At 54.5% G+C, this 17000-nt stretch overlaps 5 protein-coding genes across 5 annotated transcripts; 2 read left to right on the top strand and 3 right to left on the bottom strand.

Annotated features, from left to right (window-relative positions):
• Positions 1 to 28: 28 nt before the first annotated feature.
• Positions 29 to 1112, bottom strand: N657DRAFT_582341 (galactose mutarotase-like protein; the record flags this gene model as incomplete). The annotated part of the gene is made up of 2 exons (XM_062789606.1): positions 29 to 530; positions 589 to 1112. 2 exons carry the CDS (start codon positions 1110 to 1112, stop codon positions 29 to 31), a joined length of 1026 nt encoding a protein of 341 aa, XP_062642870.1.
• Positions 1113 to 1202: 90 nt separating this feature from the next.
• N657DRAFT_318194 (uncharacterized protein) lies at positions 1203 to 1783 on the bottom strand. Its single transcript, XM_062786777.1, has one exon. The coding sequence runs from the start codon at positions 1621 to 1623 to the stop codon at positions 1294 to 1296; it is 330 nt and encodes a 109-aa protein (XP_062642869.1). The 5' UTR covers positions 1624 to 1783; the 3' UTR covers positions 1203 to 1293.
• A 1397-nt stretch (positions 1784 to 3180) lies between these two features.
• N657DRAFT_684674 (uncharacterized protein) lies at positions 3181 to 4421 on the top strand (the record flags this gene model as incomplete). The annotated part of the gene is made up of 3 exons (XM_062796702.1): positions 3181 to 3206; positions 3687 to 3976; positions 4042 to 4421. The coding sequence occupies 3 exons, from the start codon at positions 3181 to 3183 to the stop codon at positions 4419 to 4421; spliced, it is 696 nt and encodes a 231-aa protein (XP_062642868.1).
• A 630-nt stretch (positions 4422 to 5051) lies between these two features.
• N657DRAFT_650513 (uncharacterized protein) lies at positions 5052 to 6027 on the bottom strand. Its single transcript, XM_062793958.1, has 3 exons — positions 5671 to 6027; positions 5487 to 5609; positions 5052 to 5414 (listed from the first exon to the last, which is right to left on the bottom strand). The coding sequence occupies exons 1-3, from the start codon at positions 5827 to 5829 to the stop codon at positions 5121 to 5123; spliced, it is 576 nt and encodes a 191-aa protein (XP_062642867.1). The 5' UTR covers positions 5830 to 6027; the 3' UTR covers positions 5052 to 5120.
• Positions 6028 to 7744: 1717 nt separating this feature from the next.
• On the top strand, positions 7745 to 15647 carry N657DRAFT_693930 (glycosyltransferase family 5 protein; the record flags this gene model as incomplete). Its single annotated transcript, XM_062797253.1, has 7 exons — positions 7745 to 8847; positions 8962 to 9587; positions 9731 to 11350; positions 11497 to 13250; positions 13315 to 14604; positions 14661 to 14953; positions 15021 to 15647. Exons 1-7 carry the CDS (start codon positions 8092 to 8094, stop codon positions 15645 to 15647), a joined length of 6966 nt encoding a protein of 2321 aa, XP_062642866.1. The 5' UTR covers positions 7745 to 8091.
• Positions 15648 to 17000: the final 1353 nt, after the last annotated feature.

The raw sequence follows: 17000 nt of genomic DNA, 5'->3' as shown, positions 1-17000 counted from the left end.
TGGTTGTCATTTCTGTCTGCTGCGCCATCTACTCCTTCCACGCCCGATACACAATGCGGCAGCCGTACTTCTCGCCCCTCTTGAGCAGCATTTGGCTCTTCCACTCGGGCACGTTGCACGCGTTGACCCACCGGCTGGGCTCGACGCAGAAGCCGCTGCGGGCCTTGCGAGCGGGAACGCCGGCGACCTCGGGAACGTCGATGTACTTGCCGGTATAGAACTGGAACGCGGGCTCGGTGCTGAGCACCTCGAGGTGGATGTTGGATTCAGGGTGGTAGGCGCTGACGTGCTTGCTCAGGGCCTGCGAACGGGTGTCGATGGGGACTTTGTCGGGCGCCTCGTTGACGATGAAGCAGTCGTCGATGTCCGGCTCCTGCGCTCCGAGGGTGAAGGCCTTGTTGGCCTCCACCTTGCTGAACGGCTTGGGGCCGCTGGTCGGGATGCCACCGTCATCGAGCGGGAGGTGGCTGTTCGTGGCGAGGGTGACGACGGTGCCCTCGATTGTGGGGCCACCAGTGAGGTTGAAGTAGCTGGTCAAGCGTCAGCAATCTAATTCCCTCCTGCACTCACAACCTGCAGATAACTCACGAGTGGTTTGTCATGTTGATGACCGTCTCATCGGCCCCACCAATCAGCTCCGCCTCGTACTCCATGGCCAGCACAATCACCTCCTTCCCGTCCTGCACCTGCTTGCCGACGGTGTAAACCACGCTAACCTCAACTGTCCCCGGGAACCCCTCGTCGCCGTCCTGGCTAACCAGGGTGAATTTGACGCTCTCGCCGCCTTCGAGGCCCTCGATGCCGGGAATCTTCCGCACTCCGACGGGAGTGCCGCCGTTCCAGATCTTCTTGCCCCATCCAACATTGCCGCCGTGCAAGTTGTTGGGCCCGTTGTTGGCGGCAAGGGTGTATGTCTGGCCGCCATTGAGGCCGTCGAGCTTGGCGCCCTTGATGCGGTTGGCAACCCGGCCGATGGTCTCGCCGAAATACGGGCCGTTGTATCTCTCGTAGTGAGATTGCTCCGGGAAGCCCTGCACGATGTTGATACCGCCAACGCGGAGCTCTTGGATGATGGCGCCAAGAGGCAGGAATGTGACGGGTGCGTCAGCCATATTGTGTGATGTGGTTGGTTGATGAGCTGGAGGGAGTAATGAGCGAGGGGCAGGGTGATGTCAGAGAGCTTGGGGAAGTTGGAGAAGGAGGGGTGAGAAGTCGATGTTGTCCGACCAGCAGAAAGTTTCGGATCTTTAAGGCCCGAGCGTCCGAAGAGACATTGACATTTCCCAGACATTGTCACACAACCATCTCGCATGCGGACAGGTGGGACGAAGTCTTTTCGTTCCACACATGACCGACAGGCTGTGATTCAGGCTGTTCGGGTCGAAGGTGGCTTCCCCTCTTTGGTGGGCTTAGGTGGAGTGATGATGCTTGGCGCGGGGTTTCCCAAATCAAGCAGAGGCAGCTGCTGTGCTTCCCGAACGCCAGGTCAACCACCACTTTTTTTTTCCTTTTGTTTTGTGTTTGGCTGTCACACACCAAAACTTTAGAGCAGGGCAGATGGATTAGGATGGCTAGTATAGTTATTGAACTGGTTGAAGCTGTAAATATAGTTGCAAAATACATTTTCTATTGTCTTAAGTATCAGTTGAAGATCTAGTCAGCTTACTTAATATATTCTTATAGTTATAACTTATGGTTAGTTATCGTACTTCATGATTAACGTTAAGTTAAGCGGAATGTTCTAGTTATTAAGCGGGACTGTTTTTTAAACTATACTAGTTACTGCAAACTGTCAAAAGTCTACTAGAATTTGTTGATTGAAACTATTTGGAATCGCTTGAGCTATCTATTTCTCCATCTTCCAAGCATATCCGTACTGTGAGGGACGAGTAGCATCGAGATGAGGCACGAAGGCACTGCAATTGCTGACTCAATTCTACTAATCACGAGATAGGGAGAAAAGGAAGCTGGAAGAGCTCTCGCGATGCAGAGGTCAAATGCCAGCGCAGGTGGGGCACGCGCGAGGAAGGCAAGCGCGTACCTCGACGGCAGGTGCCGTCACACGTACACTGTAGTGTCAGGGGTAGTGATAGTGTGAGGTTCATGGGCGCAACTCCTGGTTCGACTGGACAGTTCGAATCACGGTCCCTCTTTTGAGGGTGTTACGCAGTGGTCAGTTGTGCCCACCCGTGACATGTAGCTAGTCTAGCAGCAGATGCTATTAGAGCTATAGATTTGTCCGATATACCTTTGATAGCCTTTCATGTTCCTCCTCGACGCGCTCTTCCTCTTCCACTATACCCTTCTCTCCCACTTTTCCCTAGCCTAGCTTCTATTAATAGCCCTGCTATCCTGAAGATACGTCCGTTTGGCTCTATAGCGCTTAAAGAATCTTCGTTAGCCACCTAAAATGTCCGTACCTGAGTTCCCAAAAGGGTAACCCGATGGGAAACCGCTTGTATTCCCTTTGAAGCTAGTTAACAGCGCCTGAAATTGGAGTTAGAGAGTTTCTTTAAGTGTCTTGTAATCTGATCCTTGATAAGAGTAGACTGTGAAAGGGACTTGCTAGTAGTTTGGGGTGTCTTAGAGACCTATGTGTTCGTAATTCATTAGGAGACTCGGGAGGTACTGGTGTCTATAATGGAAAGCGCACCCTGGACTTATGTTTTATTTAGTGAGTTATTGGTAGGTGGCCTGCGGGCCTACTTATTCTTTCTCGCATTATACACGCGCATCTTATATACTCTCCCTCTTCTTTTCCTTAGCTCTCAATTAGCAGAATAAAGTCGCCGTTTGCAGTGCCCCAGTGCCTCGCCTTGATGCCACTTGTCTCTTATAGTATTCGTAATCTAATATCTAGCTTCGAAAGCATAACCTGCTGGCCATGGGGATAAGTCTAGACCCTTAAAAGCTTCTAAGAGCATATCCTTGTCTAAATTCATCACGCCTGGCCATCAAAACGGCCAGAGAACCTCGGGTGGCAGACCGTCTTAGCCGCAATACCGGCTCTCGTGGTGTCGATATGCTTCACTGTCGCCGCACTCTTCACGTAAAGGCTGGCCAACAAGGCTTATGGTTCTGCTATCGCGAGAGCGAAACCTCAAAATTGCGGGTTCTCGAGGTACAACACTTCCATCGCTGCCCACGAGCTTGCCAGCCTCTACTCGGCCAAGAATCGCAATGACGCGGCTCGCGCACGCAACTACGTCACTAGCTTTTATACCAACGCATCAACCTCGTCGGTACTTTTAGCATTCGTCCAGGAGACACTTCACTACGCAGATGAACATGTCGGCTCCCTGTCCTATCCCAGCCGCCGAGCGCTGCATCCTGGCTCGCACAAGGCACTCTCCGTCACATCTGGTTACCTGAATTCGCACCAAATGCTCGGGATCAACGCGAGTTTGAGAAAAGGTTCAGCCTCCAGATCCAAACGACTTACTCGCTGTTGGCAGTGGGAGACCTCCCCAAGAGATCACCAACTCACAAGGCACCTTTATCGAGTACTCGCTAGAAGCTCTCCACGAACCTGTATGCACTGGGAACGTAACCCTCCGTTACAACGTAGCTATGACAAACGATAGTTACTGGCATAGGTTACACCTTTAAAGTACGCATTCTTCCAACCTTTGGGTCCTTGGCCCATCATTAGCCAATGTCAGGTACCGTATTAACCATTGCTCCAGATCCTTCCACGCCCTCGCAACCGGCGCGATCAATTCCAACCTCTCCTCCTGGAATTCCATCCCGGACTTCACGCGAGCCGACGCGGATGTCACCATCCTCCTGCTTAACCAGAGTGACACGCGATACACCTCGCCCGTTTACGACCCGTGGTTCTCTGCCAACGTCACCTACAACTTCACCTACCAAAGTAACTTGATAATTGTAGCCGATAGGTACCTCTCCGCACTCCTTTGCGCGGGCCAGTACCGATTGCGCAACCCGTCCGCCAACATCTGCACCCGCCTAGGCGGTATCTTCCACATTTCCGAGCTTTGCTCAACTCTGCCGCTCTGATCGCTTTGCGGTTCAACACAGTCCAGTTTGCCACCACGGATCGCCTCCTAGTCGGCTTAGGCGAAGTCAACACGTGGGGCGCCGTGTCGGGACTCGGCGGAGCCGAAGCGCTGCGGGCCCCAACACCTGGCCGACGGGAATGTCTCTCCGGTCTGCCGAACGATCAGTGGCGGGCCGGGGTGGAAGGCTGGTTTCAGACGAGCTTAGCCAGGCTTCAGGCGGCGGTGGTGGAGTTTGCTGTCAAGGACCGCGATGTTCCTGCGTCCGAAGAGGCTGGTGATGGTGGTGAGAGATCGGGACAAGGTCAATGGAGCCTGGGGGCGTTTTCCGGCTTCGCCCGAACAACAGGAGCAGTGCGAGAACCAGCTTGTGAGGGCCGTCGGACAGGTGTAGAACTTTAGCCTGGTTGGCGTCTTGGTGGTGGTTTGTGGTTGTGTGGCTTTAGTGCTGGTGGACTTGCCCCTTAAGCGGCTTGTCGACCTGGTCGAGGCGAAGATTGGATGACGACTGGCTCCATCGGTTACGGATGCGAGGCAGACGGATGGGAAACTGCATCTTCTACGTCTGGCATATTGGTGGCGGCCGCTGGGAAGGAGAAAGACTGGAGTTTGGGGAGCTAGGGCGTTCCGATTACAGGCAACCGCGAGGTCATTGGGCGGTTTAATACCTGTGTGCATCACGACCAGAGCCGGCTCGTCTCATACGTGGGTCTACCTAGGAGGCAGCAGAGGATGGGCGATGGACACGCAATGACGGGAGGCTTATTTGAAAATTCAGTAAAAGGCAACACCTTCGGAAGATGCGAACACGGAGCAAAAAAATGATGGGTTTTGAACAGCAGACAAGCGTCAGGAGACAATAGTTATCGTGAATTGGGTGCCTGAGAATTCGCAGTGTTCACTGAAGACATGCAAGTAAGTCACACGAGCATTCGTGGGGTGGAACCTAGTGAAACTAGTAGGTAATCATTGTACAAATACAAAGGTATGGAAGCAAAGCTGTTAAGTCGGCCAGCCATTTCAGTTACCCACCAGCTCGACGTTTGATTAAGGTACACAAAGATACTAGTATTGGCTTAGTCATTGATAACAGGGCACCGCTCAAACAGTGGTAGTGTTTGAATACGGAGAGCCGGTGTTGGCAGTGGCAAGGTGGAAGGAGTGGACGGCTGCTCTGAAGTGGGTATCGACTTGGGCCCTCTGGTTGGCGGTCTGCGAGCTGTAGGAGGTGTTGGTCGGGAAGACGGCCATGACCTGCATCAGCAAGGCGTCGATCACGCCGGCCATCTCGCGGACGGCGGCGGGAACACGAAATTCGGCTTGCTTGTCGAGAACGATCAGGACCGGTGCGGATTCGCTGACGGCGTCCATTAATTCGAAAATTCCTTGGACGAGCTGCGCTTGTCAGCAAACGATAACGATCAACGGGCAATGCCTGCGGCGCTGGTCTGGTTTGGGACCACTTACGTTGGAATAGCCCTCGTAGATCAACTGCTGATCGTGGTATTCGGTGACAACCGACGATCGAATCATGACCGAGATGTTGGACAGGCACGAATCGGAGATGTCGCTGAACTCATCAAGGATATCCTGACATAATATAGTTAGGAGTGCGATGCAGATGCTTCTGTGGAGTGTGGAAACCACCAACCTGGAAGGGCCCAGGGTTTTTCTTCGCCACGACCACATTGACGAGATCCTTCAGGTCGACTAAAACAACAACGTCAGTCGTACATTCTTGTTGTGGGTGCTTCGAAAGAGGGTTCGGTAGGGCAAACGTGGGGATGAGCACCCCATGGGGACAGATCATGGGCACCCGGTGCCCAGGGGGGTCCAGTGAGGCCAAGATAAGGAACGGGGCTGGGGTTTTTCTTTTGACCTACACGCCATGCGGGCCAGACTGTGGCAGGCGACAGTGATCTCGGGCGGAGACATGGCGGCGCCCGCCAGAGACACAAAAACACCGACCACCAAGGCGAGAACTCCCTGGGCGAGGCTGCCCTGCTTGCCAAACGAGAGCCACATGATTATTGGGTAAAGAACGTGATTACAAGCAAAAAAAGAGTGGACGAGAGCGGTTAATCACTCTCAGTTAGGAAATGAGCGACAGGAAACGATGCCGGGTGTGCTGTCAATTCGACGTGTGTGTTTGAGAGAGCATCGTAAATCGTGAGAGATGGAAGAGAGGAGAGAGCCGGTCAATCCGCTCTGGAACCGCAAGCAGAGCACATTTTCGGCTTGGTTCAACCCGTCTCCGCTTTCGGTGCCGACATGGACACTTCAACACCTTGGCGTCTATAGTAAACACTGTCCCGAACGTGATGTCCAGGGGCCAGGAAACCCGGGAAGGAGGCTATGCCATTTTGCATGCAGGTCCCAGGGGCAGGTGGTTTTCTTCCCACCAAGGCAGATTCTTTTATGTACTGTGTAACCCACAAAAGAGCCGCCTTCGCGACGGGATGACCTCGTGGGGGTCCAGTTCAACGCTGCTTCGGAGATAATCAGTCCGGTGTGCGGTTATCACAGAGATCGCATCCGCCGTGGCGGCTTGCTGAGCTACGATTGGCCTCATCCCGAAGTGGCTACCTTTGCGGCGCTCTTGGACACCGCGCTTTTCCCGAGTAGGCAACGTGGTATCCATCAAAACCTTTTGCGCGGCTGACGCTTGGCGTCGATCCCAACCATGGCAGCAAGGTTTTGCTCAGCCCTAGAAGTTTCCCCATCCGGCGACGTGAAACCTTCAACCACGCTTGAGGCTGACGAAGCGCGGCAATTGCCGATTCACAGACAGAGTCCATGGAAACCTCAAGTCACTGTACATTTTGTCATTTCGAATTTTCTCTCCAATCACCGACAATATGGGGCGGCTGAACATCCACGAACCGACGGCTGATTGAATTCTCCTTTGCTCGCTTCCATCTCACAGACAGTTGAGCAGAAAACTGGGTACCTATGGGCTGTCAAAGGAACTGGAAAGTCTGGACTCGCTCGTATCTGGGTGCCAGATACATGATTCCAGGTAAGGTTCCCGGTTTTTAGGCATCAACGCGGCCCAGCCAGGGACAGCTGGCGATTCCACCTACCAAAGTCACGACATAAGCACGAGAATCGACGACAGGTATCGGCAGGGTGCCCCTGCATCGAAGGATTCGTTATCGGGGATGCCAGCCACTAACCCTATCAACACTGACAGGGTTCTCTCTTACAGCCTGAGATGCATGCTCGGCGGGAGAATCGGCCGATAACGTAACGAACGCTAGTGTTCCATGGTGTGGTTTTTGCACAACGCTCAGGGCGGTTGAGAATCCATTGGATGTCTGCATTTTCCAGTTTTGAGGATAGAGAAGAATTTCGATACCCTCTTCAAATCATTGCTCTCTGATGCAAGCATTGAGACTGTCACAGGAACATGAAAGCCATCATGGGCCACAGCACCTAACTCACCTTCCAGGTGCTGTCCGTTCAGCCTGCTCGCTGGCTCCATCTTTGACGTCTCAAAGCCGCAGACAGCACGACATGAACTTCGAGTTCCTCAAAGAACCCATGGAACTGGGCTGAGCACTCGGTCCAGGGAATCAAGGTGCCCTGGACACTTCTCTCCCAGCCGCATCTTATCACCCCCCTTGGACGGCATCCAGTGCGGCTCTTGTGGTCCACCCTCCCCCCTGCCCCCAAGACTATGGCAGCAACATGACTGCAGATGTGGGTCGTCACTCATCAGGCTCTGTCACTCGGGCAGCTCGCCATCAGCGGGTTGACATGAGCCCGAACTCGCAGCCTGCCTTCAAGGTTCTGCGTGGCGGAGTTCTCCGTATTGAACATCACAAACCGGGGGTGAGCGCAAGGAGCCCGGGCTGCGCGCCTGCCGCATAGTGTGCTGGATTGGGGCTGAAGTTTTCCTGACTGATGAGCCTGATGCTTCTGGGGACGTGGTAGAAGTTGGCCGTCCGCGCGTTCTCACTTTTTTCCTCCTGCATCCAACATACCCATGATTTTGTGAGGGCAGTTGGGCACGTTCAACCCTTTCCTTCACCATCTGGCCGTTGGCTTACATTCTTTTCTTGTTGCCGCCATGGCGCCCTCGCTACAGTCCTTCGTTCTTGTGTCTCTTTTTGCGGCTCATATATACTGCCTGCCATACTTGCCCGAGTATGAAGCATACAACCTCAACCAGAACAAGGCGGCAACCAATCCGCTCGAGTACTGGGGAGAATGGCCGGATCATACATTCCATCCTTCGCCGGAGAACTGGCGCATGCCATTCTACTCTCTGTTCCTTGACCGGTTCGTCAATGGCGACCCACTCAACGACAATGCCAATAAGACGGTCTTCGAGGTCGACATGCTTTCGACCCAGCTACGGGCCGGCGGCGACATCAGCGGCCTGATCGATACACTCGACTATCTTCAGAGCATGGGCATTAAGGGGCTCTACATTGCCGGCAGTCCATTCATCAACCAGCCGTGGGCGGCAGATTCTTTCAGTCCCCTGGACATGACCCTACTCGACAGTCACTTCGGTACCATCAACGAATGGCGGCATGCCATCGACGAAATCCACAAGCGAGGCATGTACGTAGTCTTGGAGAATACCATGTCTACAATGGGGGACCTTATCGGGTTTGAGGGGTACCTCAATGAAACAACGCCCTGGAGCTTCACCGAGCACAACGCCATCTGGAAAACTTCGAGACGGTATTGGGACTTCCACCTCGGAGATGACTCCGTCCCCTGCGAGTACCCACGCTTCTACGACGAACACGGCGATCTCATCGGAGAGGAGGTCATGTCCAACTTCAAGACCTGCCGGACGAGTGATTTTGATCAGGTGAGCGAGCCGTTTCTGCCCACTGTCCAGTACCCTCACACAACACCCATTGGGAGAGAGACGAAAGATTGCGCTCCTTGGCCTGCAGATATATGGCTAACCAATGGTTTGCAGTACGGAGATGTCGAGTCCTTCGGCAAATATCCGGAGTATCAGAAGCAGCTCTCCAAGTTCGGCTTTGTTCAGGACCGCCTGAGAGAATGGCGTCCGAGTGTGCTAGACAAGATCAAGCTCTTCTCTTGCATGACAATTGCCAGCCTCGACATTGACGGTTTCCGAATTGACAAAGCCCTCACCATCACCGTTGATGCGCAGGCTGAATGGTCCGACCACATGCGGGCCTGCGCCCGCCGGTTCAACAAGACCAACTTCTTCATTCCTGGCGAGATTGTTGGGGGCAACGCTCTCGGCGCGCTCTATTACGGGCGAGGAAAGCAGCCTGACATGTCATTTGAAACATTGGAGGAGAGCTACAACTCGACCAATGAAACCAGTACATCCCCCTACATCCGAACCAAACAAGCATTGGACTCGGCTTGTTTCCATTATTCGGCGTACCGAGCCTTGACGCGCTTCCTCGGCATTGACGGCGTCTACGGGGCCGAAATGGACACTCGCACAAATTGGGCCGAGGGTTGGCAAGATACCCTCCGCACAAACGACTTGGTCAACGCCAACACAGGGAAATTCGATCCGAGGCACATGTACGGAACAGCCAACCAAGATGTTTTCCGCTGGCCGTAAGTAACCTTCATGTGTTGACTGTTTATACCCCTTTGTGGCGTCCGCAAGGGGCGAGATGGGTCTCGAAACCCGTGTTCACGATCCAAACCCCCCCGACATACGGAGAGGAAATTCCCCAGCTGACTTTGTTGATTCTTAGTTCCATCGTTAACGGAACGCAAAAGTACCTGGTTGGCGCATTCATCACGTCCCTCTTACTTCCAGGCATCCCCATTGTCAACTGGGGCGAGGAGCAAGCCTTCTACGTCTTGGAGAACATCGCAGCCAACTATCTCTATGGCCGCCAGCCCATGACGTCGACAGTAGCCTGGGAAGCCCACGGCTGCTACAAGATTGGCGCCGAGAAGTATTTCAACTTCCCTCTCGAATCAGCACTCTACGGTTGCGAAGACCCCAACGTCAGTCTGGACCACCGAGACCCGTCTCACCCTGTCAAGGGCGTTGTCAAGAGACTGATGGAGCTCCGCGAAACATACCCCGCTCTCAACGACGGCTTCGACATGTTCCAGCTCTCCAACCACACACATTGGATATATTTGCCTGGCTCTAACGGGACCGGAACTGAGCTTGGGTTGTGGAGCTACGTGCGGAAGGGTCACGAGGGTCTTCAAGACTTCTCACAGCTAAAAAATGGCGACGACATCGTGTGGCTTCTTCTTGGCAACGAGAATCAGACCACCAAGTACAAGTTTAACTGCTCGGATCCGGACACCGCCTTGTTGTCGTCGTTTGGACCGGGAGCCACGGTGAAGAACCTGTTCTACCCCTACGATGAGTACGAGCTCGAGCCATCCAACCGCCATATCGAAGGCGACGAGCCGGACCTGGTCCACGGCTGCATCAGCGAGCTAGAGTTTCCCGCCTGGGGCTTCAAGGCGTTCGTCCCGAAAAATTCCTGGGTTGGCCCAGCTCCGATCATCACCAAGTTCTTGCCCGGCCACGACTACCGTCTTGAATCGACTGCGAATGCCGAGACATCGGTGGACATCCAGATTCAGTTTTCCCAGGAGATGGACTGCGAGTCGGTCTTTAACTCCATCGAGATTACGTCAAATACTGTGGGAGGGCGGACAGCCTCCCTCAACAGAGCATCCCTCAGTTGTCGAAATCTGGAGGTCGCTCCCCCTCAACTTGTTGGACAAGTTCCTTCGGTCTGGGAGTTCAAAGCGACGATCAATTCCATCCCTGATGGCATCCATCGCATCACTGTCCGGAACGCGACGGACAAGACGGGCACGAGCAGGACAGGCACCGTGGATCATTTACTTCTCCGTGTGGGCAAATTAGACAATCCCGTCGTGTTTCCGCGGCACGCCAACTACTCGACAAACCTTGTGTACGCGAAAGACGATGGCATCTACGTGCGCCATCATGCCACCGGCGCAACCAAATTTCGCTGCTCGCAGACCTGGGCGTCGTCATGGACACCGTGGTTGGACTATACCGGCGAGGACTTTAAATTACCGCCCATGAACTGGACGGGAACAAGAAAACAGGAATGGTTGGGAACCCACGTTATTTGTCAATACTTCAGCAAGCTCGCCGGTAGCAGCCATCACCAACAGGAGGGTGACTTGGACGCGTTTGCCTTGCCGCGCAGGTTTCCACACCTGTTTGTGAACGGCCATTTCAACGCATTCGGATTTGACACCGGGATTCCCAATGAGATGAAACAGCGAGAGAGAACCGGAGCGTGGTCGATTGATCTCATGGCAGAGTGGCCGACCGCTCTACAATTCAATGTTTGGGGGGTCAATCCGTAAGCAACAATCTCCTTTGCGTGTGCATCTCTATACCCTTTTATCGCTGTCTTGGAAGCCATCCTGCTTCAGAGACTGCGCACTTGCTTCCGGCACCTTCCCGACACTTTCAGATGAGAGACTTCATAGCTAACAATGTCGGTAGGGACGGCTTGCCCGATATGACCTGGATCTTCGGCGACGTCAACTTTGACTATGTTCTCGACCGTCTCGCCCCGGGATCACTGCGGCAAAACGTGGTCAACATTACAGAGTCCCCTCCGTCGCCGTTTGTCGGTTGGCGTTTCGAGGTGGACGATGGGGCGATGAAATACACCAAAGTCCCAGCGGGGAGCAGAGATCGTCAGATCGCCATTTTCACGCTGATGTGGGTGTTGCCGCTCCTCGCCGGCTGGGTCGTGGTATTCATCTTTACCGGGTCCTTCTACAAAGTCAAGCATAACGTCTCCGGCGCAGCCAAGAACGGCAGTCTTTCAGAGAAGTTACGCCAGGTATTCGAGATGAAGGAGAAGCTACATCTCCGGCCAAGCCGCCCGTCTTCTGGGTCCTCCTCATTTGTTGGCACACCGGCCGTGACTCGTCCGGGCACTCCAAATGTTACACCTCGAGGGGCGGATGGCGCCGGCCTGGGCATGGAGCTTGGTGCGCCCAGGAAGAAGGTGGTCATCGCGACAATGGAGTACGACATTGAGGACTGGGCTATCAAGATCAAAATCGGCGGCCTCGGTGTGATGGCACAGTTGATGGGCAAAGCTCTCGGTCATCTCGACCTCATCTGGGTCGTCCCTTGCGTGGGCGGGCTGAACAACAACTACCCTGACGGCTATCCGGTCGACCAACCGGCTGAGCCAATGGAAATCACCATCCTCGGCTCCAAGTACACCGTCGACGTTCAGTACCACAAGCTCCGCAACATGACGTATGTTTTGCTCGACGCTCCTGTCTTCAGACAGCAGACCCCGTCGAAGCCGTACCCTGATCGCATGGACGACCTGGACAGCGCCATTTACTACTCCGCCTGGAATCAGTGCATTGCCGAGACGATCAAACGCTTCAACCCGGACATCTACCACATCAACGACTTCCACGGGGCCCTCGCGCCTTTGTACCTCCTTCCCCGCGTCATCCCATGCTGCTTGTCGCTCCACAACGCCGAGTTCCAAGGCATGTGGAGCCTCGGCACCAAGGAGGAGAAGCAGGAGGTGTGCAGCGTGTTCAATCTTGAACCAAAGGTTGTGGAGCGGTTCGTTCAGTTTGGCGAGGTGTTCAACCTACTTCACGCCGGCGCCAGCTATCTGAGGGAATTCCAACACGGCTTCGGCGCCGTTGGTGTCTCAAAAAAGTATGGCAAGCGGAGCTTTGCTCGCTACCCAATCTTCTGGGGCCTGAGCAACATCGGGTCTCTGCCGAATCCAGATCCTTCGGACACGGCTGAATGGTCGCCTGAGCTAGAAGCAGCAGCTCAAGCGGCGGAGGTCCATGTGGACGCCGCCTACGAGGCCAGCAGGGGCGAGCTGCGCCTACAAGCGCAGGAATGGGCTGGCCTTGAGAAGGATGCGGATGCCGAGCTCTTTGTTTTCGTGGGCCGTTGGTCCATGCAAAAGGGAGTCGATATTATCGCTGACGTCTTCCCGGCTATCCTGGAAAGCAACCCCAAGGTTCAGTTGATTGCTGTGGGACCTGTCATTGACCTGTATGGCAAGCTGGCGGCTATCAAGTTGGACAGGTTGATGGAGAAATACCCCAACCGGGTCTACTCGAAGCCAGAGTTTACGCAGCTTCCGCCATATATCTTCAGCGGTGCCGAGTTTGCCCTGATTCCCTCGCGTGACGAGCCGTTTGGGTTGGTAGCTGTCGAATTTGGCCGCAAAGGAGCACTTGGAGTCGGCGCCAGAGTCGGTAAGTTGGCTTGTTTTCCTCGCCTTTTTAAAAGTTATCCAGTGCTGACATCTTTTTAATTTAGGCGGCTTGGGTGCCATGCCGGGGTGGTACTACACGGTGGAGTCTACGTCGGCAAAGCATCTCATCAGTCAATTCAAGGAAGCCATCCAGGGAGCTCTGGAGAGTGACAAGGAGACACGAGCAAAGATGAGAGCAGTCTCGGCGAAGCAAAGGTTCCCGGTCGCCCGATGGGTCGAAGAGATCAACGAGCTGCACAAGAGGTCGATCGACAAGTCACGAAAGCACAGGGACAAGCCGGACCCCCTGAAGGTGATGAGCCTGACGAAGTTCTCCCCGAGCCGGTCACCGTCCCCAACGCCCTCCGAACTTCATGACGTGCAACCGATGACACCTGCCTCCTTTTTGAGTCCCGACCAAGCCAATCTTCCATCCTCGGCGAGAAGCCCCAATTTCGAGGCTTGGGAGTTACCTCGGCCCACCATCGGGCACGAAAGACGGATCTCAGGTGTCTCTATCACATCCGTGACCAAAGGCAGGAAGGACTTCGCGCTACAGAAGGTCGACCCATTCTTCACTGACGCTGATGGCGAGTACACGGACGAGTTCAAGCGCAAGTTGGCACAGCTGGACTCCAAGACGTCTGAGACGGACCTCTGCATCGAGCAGTATCTCGTCCGCAGCGAAAAGAAGTGGTTCGAGGAGTATAAGAGCGCCAAGCTTGGCCTCTCTTCCTCCCGCAACACATCCAAGCTCTCGCTCGCGGAGCCACATTCCGCGCTCAACCACTCGCGGTTCTTGGACGTCCCATCTAGGCCGACCTCCGTGCCGCCAACGCCATACACCCCCAGCATCATCTCATCCGCTTACTCGGAAGATGAGGATGAGCAAAGCCACCCCCATGCTCAGCGGTTCGTGTCCGAGTTTGACACCGAGGATGGCGCAGTGAACCCAACACACGCAACGCCAATCCAGAAGTTCATGCTCCGCAAGGTGTTTGACTGGCCCGTCTACACGATCATCCTTGCGTTCGGCCAGATCCTGGCTGCAAACTCGTACCAGATCTCGCTCTTGAATGGGGAGCAGGGGCAGACGGCCAACATGCTGTACACCATTGCGTCCATCTACGGCGGGACGTCGATTCTGTGGTGGATTGCTTTTCGGCGGCTGAAGTCGGTGTGGGTGTTGTCTACGCCGTTTGCGGTGTACGGTGTTGCCTTCATTTGCGCTGGATGTGCTCCCTTTGCTCCGTCTATTCCCACTCGCGGTTGGATTCAGAGCATTGCTTCGGGGTTCTACGCCGCTGCGAGCTCAAGCGGCAGTATGTTCTTTGCTCTCAACTTCGGTGACGAAGGTAAGTCTCCATTCTCGTCCCAATGCAGGTGGAACGACATGTTGACACTTCATCAGGTGGAGCACCTGTCCGGACCTGGGTGATTCGCGCCTGCGCTGTTCAAGGCGTGCAGCAAATCTACATCAGCGCGCTATGGTATTGGGGCTCAAAGCTCAGTTCCTATGATAGCAACGGCATCCCCGTCGCCCAAGCCTCCAACACGCTCATCAGCGCGATCGCTTTCCCTGTAGCCGTGCTGCTAATTGGGCTCTCGCTGCTCACTTTCTTCGGCCTCCCCGACTACTACCGTCAGACCCCGGGCTCCATCCCGTCCTTCTTTAAGTCCATCTTCCGCCGGAAACTGATCATGGTAAGGCACCCTGCGCCGCACAACCTCCCCCATCTCGACATACCGATACTGACTGCAGCGTGTCCAGTGCTTCCTCATCTCAGTCCTAATCCAAAACTACTGGCTGTCTTCTGTCTACGGCCGCAGTTGGCGCTTCCTGTGGACCTCGGCGCACGCCCCAGCCTGGCAGATTCTGCTCCTGGTGGTCCTCTTCTTCGGCATCATCTGGATCCTGCTCTTCGGCCAGCTCGCCCATCTCTCGGCCGAGCACAGCTGGATCTTCCCCGTGCTCGCCATCGGCCTTGGCGCCCCGCGCTGGGCGCAAATCTTCTGGGGTGTCTCGGGCGTCGGGACGTCCCTCCCCTGGTGTGGGTCGCCGGCCGCCGGGGCATTGGTCTCGCGCGCGCTGTGGCTCTGGCTCGGGGTGCTGGACGCACTGCAGGGGACCGGCGTCGGCATGATGCTGCTGCAGACGACGACGCGGTTCCATAACAACTTTGCTCTAGTGGCCGCGCAGGTGCTGGGGTCTATCGCGACTGCGGCGGGCAGGGCGAGTGCGCCGAACGCCATTGGACCTGGACCTGTGTTCCCCAACCTGGCTTTGAGTGTGGACGGGTTGGCGAATGGGTGGTTTTGGGTGTGTTTGCTGATGCAACTGGGGATTTGTGTTCTGTATGGGACCTTCTTTAGGAAGGAGCAGCTGAGCAAGCCTTGATGACGGATGATTGCTGGTGTACATCCTAGTGTTAAGTTCTGCTTGTTTCTTGGAGTCTTGGACAAGGGGGAATCGTATTTTGCCCTTGAAGTTGCCTGTCTGCTCAGAAGGGTTCAAAACTAATAGCTATGGGAAAAAAAAACCGCACCCTTTGAACAAGAAGACCAGAAGCTGTCGTTCTGGTGGGGAGGGCGAAGATGCGAATCGGGACCAGCTCCGAGACCTAATAGTTGGTAATCACCAATCCGCTGCACGGTCGCTGCGGTAAGTGGCTGAATCAGCCACTAAAACCACCTGGTGAATATAATGTTGGTAACGTATATGATAAGCGAGCGGCGCGGACCAGCGAGCGGCGCACTGGTAAGAGCTGCATTGACATTTAGCTGTAGCACTAACAGGTCATTTCTATACGTTATGGAGCTTTCGGTGATAAACCACGTTATGTGGCTGGGCAAATATAGCCAAAATAAACAACGCAAATTGGGGGTGCGAGTTGTCTTGCAAATATTCCAACAACCTTGATTTGCGTAGATTTGCGTTAATTTGACTATATTTGAGTTGTTGAGAGCGCTGCTCTGGACCTCACGGGTCCATGATATTTGAGGACTACAGTCAACCAGCAGGGCCGTGTTGGGCAGCCAACAGTTACATGCTCAAGTAAGCTTAGATCAACCAAATGGTATTGAACAGATTGAGGTATGAAATGAAGCTTGAATTGGAGTCACGATTCCAGAGTAACCACACAATGAAGGATCAAGATAGTGGGTTAGGGTGTCTCAGAATGTCCCCTTCTTCAGAAGATTGTCCTCTCTAATCCTCCCAGGGGAATTACCCCCTTATATAGAGACAGTGTGCCATGATATGACGTTATGTCAGGAACTGCGTCATTGTGATGGATCTGTGTTGACTGAGAGTCTCGCATTGAACATCAGTGCTCAGTCCGTGAATCTTGGTGCCAAGGAACCCACTCAGTTCAACAGGCCGGGTGCAGACAAATGCACAGATGTATGCGTCGAGGTTCAGTTAATGTAGGCGGAATTGCCTTGACAAAGACCAGCGTCGAAGGTAGAAGGCGGTACTTGTCTGCTCAATCCAACAGAAAATCGGATTTTTCGGAAGTTGAGCCGCCCTGCCAAGGGAGCGCGAGATGGCGGCGGCGGCGCAACCAGAGGCAGTGATCGAGGTGGCCGACCGCCCACCGTCACCGAAACGACCGAGCCGCGCCCCGAAACCGAGTGCGAAAGTCCGTGAAGCGATGCAATCGCTGGAGGATGCGGCCATTACGTCGAGAAGAACCGCAATCCATGCTACACGAAGCACCGCATCGAGAGGAACACGCGTACTGGGAAGCGG

This window comes from Parathielavia appendiculata (assembly GCF_033297405.1).
Source record: "Parathielavia appendiculata strain CBS 731.68 unplaced genomic scaffold N657scaffold_31, whole genome shotgun sequence".
NCBI classification, from domain to species: domain Eukaryota; kingdom Fungi; phylum Ascomycota; class Sordariomycetes; order Sordariales; family Chaetomiaceae; genus Parathielavia; species Parathielavia appendiculata.
The sequence above is the reverse complement of the archived record's forward strand: the minus strand, read 5'-3'. Positions and strand labels throughout refer to the sequence as shown.